This window comes from Palaemon carinicauda, chromosome 37 (assembly GCF_036898095.1).
Source record: "Palaemon carinicauda isolate YSFRI2023 chromosome 37, ASM3689809v2, whole genome shotgun sequence".
NCBI lineage: Eukaryota > Metazoa > Arthropoda > Malacostraca > Decapoda > Palaemonidae > Palaemon > Palaemon carinicauda.
Window position 1 is genome coordinate 53,657,229 of NC_090761.1, and position 10,000 is coordinate 53,667,228.

Consider the following 10,000-nt stretch of genomic DNA (forward strand, 5'->3'; position numbering starts at 1 on the left):
TTTGGCATTAAGACTCCATTTATGTCTGTCACATAACTCTATGAGCGCGCATATTTTGTAAGTTTCATTGTGATATTGGTATATTCCTTCTTCACAAAATATGAACTTCATTGTGATGAAGGTGGGATGAAGCTGGTAGATTTATTGTAATTACTATGTTTAACATTGTTTAGAGGTTTTTGATGCTTAACTTTATCGGTCTTTCTAATTTTAGAGCCTTACCTTGTTTGTGAATGTTTTTATGAATTTGTAATTAAGACGGCACTGAAATCTCGACGGTAAAATTGTCGTTGGTGAGATGTAATTTTGTTTAATTTTTATTTTTAAACTTACGTCCAAATATGCAGTGACTATTGTTCATCTGTCTTTATCTTGAAGTATTCTTTCTGTTGTTTATTGGATATGATATACTTTCTCTTCTGGAATATAAACTATATCCTAATATATATTTCATAATGTGGATTCAGAAATTCACTTTATTGATTTAATTTTCAGAAATGATATCAAAATACATTTGAGTCTATTTATATTGTAATTCATGGTAATTAGTTGACTGTTGTGTGTAATATATAGAAGAGAGAAAGAGAGAGAGAGAGAGAGAGAGAGAGAGAGAGAGAGAGAGAGAGAGAGAGAGATAATACACAATATACAAGTATAGATTATGTATCTTAAAGATGGTATCATTCCAATGAGGTGAGGCTTGCTTCATTAAGGTTATATGTTCATCGCATTAGGTTATATATTTTATTTCTCTCTCTCTCTCTCTCTCTCTCTCTCTCTCTCTCTCTCTCTCTCTCTCTCTCTCTCTCTCTCTCTGGGAACTGGTTATGCTGATCTAGCTGACCTACAGCTATACATTGGATATCATTTGTACGGTGTTTGAACTTTGTTTTCATTAGATTGCGAGTATAAATAATTATCAGCTTTTACCGTTTGATGAAATTGATAAACTTTTTTTTTTTGTTATATGAAATGTATTTTTTTTAGTTAAAAACTATGGGACATCTCTCATCTTTTGTCCAAGGTCTTTTGATGTGAATTCAATTTCTAAAAGTAAAAAATCGTTACCAATGTCTTTTTCCCGTCTTTTTTACAGGTGAGTGAGTGTTACTGCTATTATTGTAAAACCAGTTTACGGATTGAATTTGATCAACCAGTTTTAATCTGCCTGTAAGTATTTTACACACATCATTATACTGATACATTTGAATTGTTTGTCCTCTTATTTAAGCTACAAATGTTTGAATTGTAACATGAGTTTATCATTTCCTTGTTTTGTTCTCGTATTTTTATTCCATATTTAACTATTATCTTAAATGACATGATTATCAATCTCACATAGTGCTTCAAGATTATTATTTCAAAATGAATGAAAATAAACCCTACTTAACGCCATTACAAATTTACATCAATAAATACATCTAGAGTTTGGCAGTATCCGCTTAGTATTTTTTTTCGTTGAATATGTCTCTGTATATGTGTGTCATCATCTACATCTCCTTCCGTGTGACATTATTATTTATAGCCAAGGCCGCGCCGCTTACATAACACGAAAGCTAAATAGCAGGCAGCTGTAACGTATGGTCATTGAATATGGATCTCCTGTTTTCATAGGTATTGGTATTAGTTTTCTATATAAATGCCAAGGACTTTCAAGGCTTGATAGCCGTAGACGAGTCAGTGTTCGAAGAATAAACGTTAAGATTACATATAGTCATTTATTTAAGTTAGCAAATTAAGATATTTGGAATGGTGACTGTATTACCAATTGTAATTTCCAAGTATTTATGACTTTTAAGGGGTGAGCTGTTGACAGTACAATAAGGATGATAGTAAAACGAGATTAGAGATTAAAGAGATAAGGGATAAGTAAAAAGAGATTAGAGATTAAAGGGATAAGTGACTAGGTACTTGTATAAGTGTAAGTGTTTGTAAGTAAGAGCTCAAAGCGTACCTGCTACGTGATTAGCAAAAATTATATTTACAGTTACACCTGAGTTGAGATTTATACATTTTGTTAGGGTTTGCTTCCAGGTCTACTTTTGGATTTATTGCTTTCATCATTAGTTTATTTTCGTTGCTTTATTTATTTGTTAATGTTTCACAATTATATTACATTTGCCTATCAAGAATAGAGAAATGCCTCTATATGAACAGTGCTTACGTTCAAGGGAACATTGAATAAATAACCCTATTTGCTATAGCTCTTGATTATTTTCTTTTTCGCACATTACTCTGTCTTCATGAGAGCTTTGAACCAAACAAGTATTTTGCTTTATATATATATATATATATATATATATATATATATATATATATATATATATATATATATATATATATATATATATACACACACACACAAACACTTATGCATTATAACCCCTATAGGAAAATTGAAAAGACTTGATTGGAGTTAGTACTTTTGTCTTTTAAATAATATCGGGTGTCCTTTACAAGACTAAAGTTTCAACTCCAATCAAATCTTTTAGAGAGAGAGAGAGAGAGAGAGAGAGAGAGAGAGAGAGAGAGAGAGAGAGGAGAGAGAGAGAGAGAGAGATTTCACGTCTGTTTGAGGCTCTTCGGTTGGTTTAACAAATTTTTAAACACATATTTGTATTCCACTGAATTCCTTTTATAGGTTTATAACAAATTCTTCAGTAATACTCCAATGCAAGTTTACTTTCCATTTCTACTTTTATTGTTGTCTATATGAATAATGATATCTGAGCACGAAATTCTTGGATATGTCATATTGAAACACCGAACTATCATGTATTCATTTTTATTTTCTTTATAATTAGTTATTTTATGCAAATCATATTGTTTGCCAAAGAGTGCAAATTTAATGAAGGAACGCATATCATGATCATCATATTTTTATAGAATTACAAATTAATCAAATATTTGTATTTTTATTATTGACGCAACATCTTACATAATATATGTTTGTATTGACCTAACTTCGTATTTATTTTTGCTTTTTATCCCAATTTCAGGATTTATCTTGCAATCTTTTATGTAAATAATTGTTTTCTTTTTCTTTATACATTGATAATACCTAATATAAAAATCGCAAAGCAATAGAATACCCTTGATGTTGCTTTAATTGAAAGTAATCAGTCCGATTTAAACTAATGATTGACTGCTGCTAATTTACATAATAAAACAAACACATTGAGAATATTTTCCTTTTTCATATGTGAACTGTTGTGATAGAAATACGCCGTTGAATTATTTTACGGAACGAAAGCAACATTTTGATCAATTGTTCTTTGTAATTCTTCATTGAGACTCGTCTACTCAACTCTCTCTCTCTCTCTCTCTCTCTCTCTCTCTCTCTCTCTCTCTCTCTCTCTCTCTCTCTCTCTCTCTCTCTCTCTCTAGTTTATTATTAACCCAATTCTTAAAAACTTTATTTTACAAGTGTCCTTGTGGCGATAAGTTCTTCAGTGAAGGGACCTCTCTCTCTCTCTCTCTCTCTCTCTCTCTCTCTCTCTCTCTCTCTCTCTCTCTCTCTCTCTCTCTCTCTCTCTCGTTTATTATTAACCCAATTCTTAAAAACTTTATTTTACAAGTGTCCTTGTGGCGATAAGTTCTTCAGTGAAGGGACCCCTCTCTCTCTCTCTCTCTCTCTCTCTCTCTCTCTCTCTCTCTCTCTCTCTCTCTCTCTCTCTCTCTCTCTCTCTCTCTCTCTCTATTGAACCAAATCTTAAAGAACTTAGATTTTTCAAGTATCCGTTTTCAATAGACCTATAAATAAAGTGTTACCACTTTGATTTCAAAAAAGTTATTGAAATCAAATGACAACTTATTTAAGTTGAATTTATTATTATCATTGTTAATAGTATTATTATTATATACGTTAAACTTTATTAATGACTTAATTTTGATTATTATTTTCCTTCTCCTCATTATTATTATTGTTTTAGTTCAATTCATCTTGAGTTGTTTTCATCAGCAAGGAAATTTATTTTAAGATTGTTTGATTTTCTTGTCCACAACCGCCCGTACCCAGAAAATTTTGTATTTTCTTGTCCGTAATCGCCCCGAACTCGGAGAATTTTTTATTTTCTTGTCTTCAATTGCCCCATACTCAGAGTATTTTGGATTTTCATGTCTGCAATCGCCCCATACTCAGAGTATTTTGGATTTTCATGTCTGCAATCGCCCCATACTCAGAGTATTTTGGATTTTCATGTCTGCAATCGCCCCATACTCAGAGTATTTTGGATTTTCATGTCTGCAATCGCCCCATACTCAGAGTATTTTGGATTTTCATGTCTGCAATCGCCCCATACTCAGAGTATTTTGGATTTTCATGTCTGCAATCGCCCCATACTCAGAGTATTTTGGATTTTCATGTCTGCAGTCGCCCCATACTCAGAGTATTTTGGATTTTCATGTCCGCAATGGCCCCGTACTCTGAGAATTTTGGATTTTTTTTGTACATAATCGCCGGGTGCTCAGAGAATTTTGTATTTTCTTGTCCGCAATCGCCAAGAACTTAGAGAATTTTGGATGTTCTTGTCTGCAATTGCCCTGTACTCAGAGAATTTGGATGTTTTTGTCCGCAATCGCCCCAAACTTAGAGAATTTGGATTTTCTTGTTTGCAATCGTCCCCGTACCCAGATAAATTCTGATTTTCTTGTCTGCAATCGTTCCGTACTCAGAGAATTTTGGATTTTCTTGTTCGCAATCCCCCATACCCAGAGAATTTTGTATTTTCTTGTTCGCAATCCCTCCGTACTGAGAGAATTTTGGATTTTCTTTTCAGCAAACGCCCCATAATCAGAAAATTTTCGATTTTCTCTTTCGCAATCAGAGAATTTTCGATTATCTTTTCCGCAATCGTCCCGTACTCAGAGAATTTTTTATTTTCTTTTCTGCAATCGACCCGTACTCAGATAATATTGGATTTTTTTTTCCACAACCCCCCCCCCCCCCGTACGCAGAAAATTGGATTTTCTTGTCCGCAATCGCCCTGTACTCAGGGAATTTTGGATTTTCTTGTTCGCAATCGCCCCGTACTCAGAGAATTTTGGATTTTCTTGTCCCCAATCGCCCCATACTCAGAGAATTTTGGATTTTCTTGTCCGCAATCGCCCTGTACTCAGGGAATTTTGGATTTTCTTGTTCACAATCGCCCCGTACTCAGAGAATTTTGGATTTTCTTGTCCGCAATCGCCCCATACTCAGAGAATTTTGGATTTTCTTGTTCGCAATCGCCCTGTACTCAGAGAATTTTGGATTTTCTTGTCCGCAATCGCCCCATACTCAGAGAATTTTGGATTTTCTTGTTCGCAATCGCCCCCGTACTCAGAGAATTTTGGATTTTCTTGTCCGCAATCGCCCCATACTCAGAGAATTTTGGATTTTCTTGTTAGCAATCGCCCCATATTCAGAAAATTTTCGATTTTCTTGTCTGCAATTGGCCCATACTCAGAAAATTTTCGATTTTCTTGTCCGCAATTGCCCCCTACTCAGAGAATTTTGGATCTTCGTGTTTGCAATCGCTCCGTACTCAGAAAATTTTCGATTTTCTTGTCTGCAAATGGTTCTGCACTCAGAGAATTTTGGATTTTCTTGTTTGCAATTGCCCTATACTCAGAATATTTTCGATTTTCATGTCTGTAATCACCCCGTACTCAGAGAATTTTGGATTTTCTTGTCCGTAATTGCCCCAGATAATTATGTACCTATGCATATAAATAAAGAGTCAAAGGCAAAGATACGGGTCTTTTTAATGTAATGTCACCGCTTTATAATATTAAGAGTATTCACGCAAGTAATACGGAAAGAGTTACAATTTCTAATTCTTCAATGAAAACATATAGGTCATTCATTTTTGGCAGTATATCTTTGATATTAGTCAAGTTAAGAGTGGAAATTAAATGTGTAAATATGGCTTAGATTTATTGCCTGCTATGCTTCGTAAGTGATAAATATCAATGTTTCAGATATTTATTTTCCTGTTGTAATATTTTATTGGGCAGGATTTTTTTGCACAACTCATATATGAAATATATAACATAAAAGTGTTGTATCAATGCCAGGTGCCAAATAAAATCTACACTTTTCTACGTTTCTTCTACTCTTACTAAACTTCTAAAATCTCAACAATATCTATATCTCAGTTTTGAATGAGAATGAATGTTACCGAGATTTCCCTATGCTTTATGCATTTTAATCTATTAACAAGATTTTGCTTGTTAATTTACTAGAAAAAAAAAATCAAAGAAATTTAATGGTGATACAAAACTTTGCCTAAACGAGTACATTTCTACCTTTCAAATAGAATAGAATGTCTGCAGTTTCTCTTTGAAACTGTTTTTAATACATGCGATTTCTCTTTGTATCGGATTTAAGTACCAACAGTTCCTCTGAAGAAGCACCCAAGCTTTTACTCACACTAGATGTATTTCACCCATGTGTTTCTTTCACGGGGCACCGGAGCCACGAGAAAGGTATAGAGCAATCTGGAAGTTTCAACCGGATTATATCAGTCTGTGCTCTACTCTTACTCGAGCAGCATACTGAGACACCCGAATATATTTTCTTCTATGTTTTTGAGGAGTGCATTCATCAGGCAAAGACCTCTGGTGCAGGGAAAACAGCAACGCAGCGTCAAGTCGGAGAAAAGACGATAAAAAAGAAACGATGGCATCGGTGTCTTAGACAGAAGGTAGCCAACGAGTGTTGCGAGTGCTGGCTGGGAAGAGTTGGCAAGGGGTTGTGTCTGGTAGACAGGCAGTTGAGAGTAAGGTACCCCAGTTGAGGTTTAGTTGTTGCTGGCGGAGGAGGTTCTGGGTTGGGGAGTGTGCGCGCACCTTTGAACATCACCTGGCCGCTTTTGCTCTCACGCTCGTCCCTGTCTCCGACAAACTGTTTTTCTCCGTTTCGCGCCTCGATCGAAAACGAGTGATTTGGATATTGTGTTTATCTTTTTAGTAATGTTGATATTCTTAATATATAAGTTTGTATATATGTAAAACCTGAATGTGACAGAAAATATGATAAATTAATGATAATAAACAAGTTTGATTAACTCGAAAAGATGCCTGTTATCGGAATCACAAGATTGTTGTGGCGTGATCCGTGTGAGAATTGAGAAATGTGCTTTTCTTTTGCTTGTGCACGCACGGACGTACACACACAAGTAAATTTAGGGTAACTGGGCTGGTGCCTGTGTGCAGAGACTGTGCCGAAAAATATAGTGTTGGGTAATGGCTCTACATAATAAAAAAAAAAAAAAGCATTTATATATTTGTTTATTTACTACGATGAAGAGTGAAAGTTTGCATGGACTGAACTTCCTTGTTGATACTGAATTCAAGAACTTGTGAATTATCGTCTTAAAATGACTGTGATTATTTCTTGACAGTGAATGAATGTGAAAATGTTAGTTGCATCCAAATCCGGAACAAGGTAAAACGATAGTGATTTGAGGAATATTTCTCATTTGACTTTTGGAGGAAGGAACACTTTACAGAGACTGTGTCGAATGGGCAACCAACGTGGATGAAGTGGGGTTATTGTTGGTGTTATGGGGAGGCGATGATTCCGGAGGAGGAGGAGGAGGAGAAGGAGGAATGGAGAAGTGTGGATCCCAGCCAAGGGAGGAGGAGAGATCTAGTGGTGATGGTGTTGGCCTCCCAAATGGGCCACAGCACCTTATTCAGTACCTCTCTCGGAAACAGCTCTTACCACACAGACAGACACACACGCTCTCTCTCTCTCTCTCTCTCTCTCTCTCTCTCTCTCTCTCAGCTCACCACGTACTACACGCGCACGAACACACGAGAGCTTCCCTGTCAATGCCTATTCAGGATCATGCTACTGATGCTACTATAAATTTTGAATATACCGCCAATAATTTCCCATGTGCAGATTGTCAAGATAAATTACTTACTGAATGTGTATTCCTCCATGCCGGTAATACCCGGTACCCTCTAATTCCTCTTCTCCCTGCGACGCGGTACTCGACGTCTCCTTAGAAGGGCATACTTTGCGTCCTTCTGAAGGGAAGCTTTTGGGTTTGCGTGAAGATAAGGAATACACTTTGACGTTTTTGTCTGGAATTCAAGATGGGCTTCAGACATTTAAAGATATTCACAAGGACGCGATTATAAATTTCATATTGTTTAAGCCTTTGCGAAAGATACTCACAAGGACACTAAAGTAAATTTTATGATCACGAAAATAAAATTGAAAATTAAAGTTTAATTAAGTATTGGGTTATACAAATTGTCCCGTAAATAGTAACCTTGATTAGAGATATATATTTCATTGTTATTCGTTTGAGTTTAAAAAAAAAAATATGTAAAATAACCTAATAAGTATTTTTGTTTTTCTTTTTAGGGTTTAAATGATATATGCAACTTACGATGAATACCACGTGAACCTAATTATTGTGTAAGTGATGTTAAAATTGTAATTGTGCAAATCATGTCAATCATAAATACATAGATGAAATCTATTGTAATGACTAAACACCATACTTGTCGTAATATAGAAAACAGAGTATTGAATGAGATCGAATATATGTGATTGAGTGGTGTGTATAACAAGTGGCATATTAGCAATAAGTGTAATTCATTTCGTGGGATCAAAAAGAATAAAGGCTTCCTGAGTCTCGCCCTCCGGGTTCCATGAACGCCCGTGCCCCCAGACGAGGCCGTTGTTGATGTTCCCTTACCGCAACGGAAGGGGCGGGGGCGGAGGGGGCACTGAGAATGGGAGTTCCTCCCGCATCAGCGGGGGCCGGTGTCAGTGCTAACCACAAGGGTTATGGCCCCAGAGACATGGATCTGGATCGAAGGAAAGGCTGGTCACGGGATCCCAACGGCGGTTGGGTCAGGGACGGTACCGTTGGTGGAGGGTCAACCAGCAACTTGGCCAATGCCAACATAAGCAATAACTTGAGCAATAGCCTGCGGAACCGCCGATTGACCCACAACAACAGCACTAGTATTCCAAATCTCAACAGCAGCAGCAGCAATGGCTTTAGCAATTTGCCCTACGTCGGGCCTTCCCAGCGGGGGTCGTCGGCCAGTCCACGGGCGCCCCATAGCAAAGGGTTCTGGGTTCAAGAACCCGACGACTTCCACTCCCGCTGGGTGCCTACTATAACTCCAGAACCCGACCCGAGTGGGACCCCTCTGACTTGGCCTCCTACGGGAGGAGGGAGTAGCAGCATTGGAATAGGGCAGGGGCGAGATGGTTTTCGAGGGACCTGCGTCTCTCAGCCATCGTCGCCCCATAAAGCGTCGATTACTCCTCCTCCCCTAGGGAGTGCCTCGACTCTTCCTAAGGTATATAAGAGCCACGCCACCTGGGTCAGTACTGCACCTTCTATAGTGTGTGGTCACGATGTACTCTTGTGTGTGTGGGCTTTAGTCAGTCTTTGTATGCTCCTGCTTCATGAGGTTCTCGGTTGCCCAAGACACGTCGTTGGTTCTTATGAGGATTAGGTCAATCTATGATATTCTTTTCTTTTGGTGAAGTTACTCAGAAACTTTTCAGATGTTAAACCAACCGTGGTAATGGATATTGCTAGTTGGTATTGATGATGCTATTCTTTCATACTCTTTAATTGAAGTCTAAATCTTTGGTAACATTGATATAATATAGCCACTTGTATAATTTAACATATATAGCTGTCATGAACGTGAATTTAGCATTCTGTTTTATAACTATTGAAATAACAAGTAAATTGCGTTCATTTTCAGCGTGATCAAGTCCTTTTAATCCTCATACAGTTTTCCATTTCTTCCAAAATTCAAATAGCGGATGGACCAACATTTATTCATTTTGATAATGGAAATTAATAATTTCCAAAATTACTTATGAATTGGATAAGAAAATAATTTCACCAGTAACTTATGACAATTGTAATATCAATTCAATCTTTATGGGTTTTCCCCCAAAACCAAGCTTTATGGCTTCATTTTATTTCTGATAAGTAGACTTTTATTTTTACTTTAGAATGCGAGTGTG

At 36.7% G+C, this 10,000-nt stretch overlaps 1 protein-coding gene across 1 annotated transcript in view; it reads left to right on the plus strand.

Moving 5' to 3' along the window:
• Positions 1 to 6,786: 6,786 nt before the first annotated feature.
• The window catches only part of Sarm (sterile alpha and armadillo motif), a 518,042-nt gene continuing 514,828 nt past the window's right edge, over positions 6,787 to 10,000 (plus strand). The window contains 3 exon segments of the mRNA XM_068361232.1: positions 6,787 to 6,922; positions 8,363 to 8,759; positions 8,761 to 9,339. Of these exon segments, the coding sequence (XP_068217333.1) occupies positions 8,688 to 8,759; positions 8,761 to 9,339 (651 nt within the window). The 5' untranslated portion in view covers positions 6,787 to 6,922; positions 8,363 to 8,687.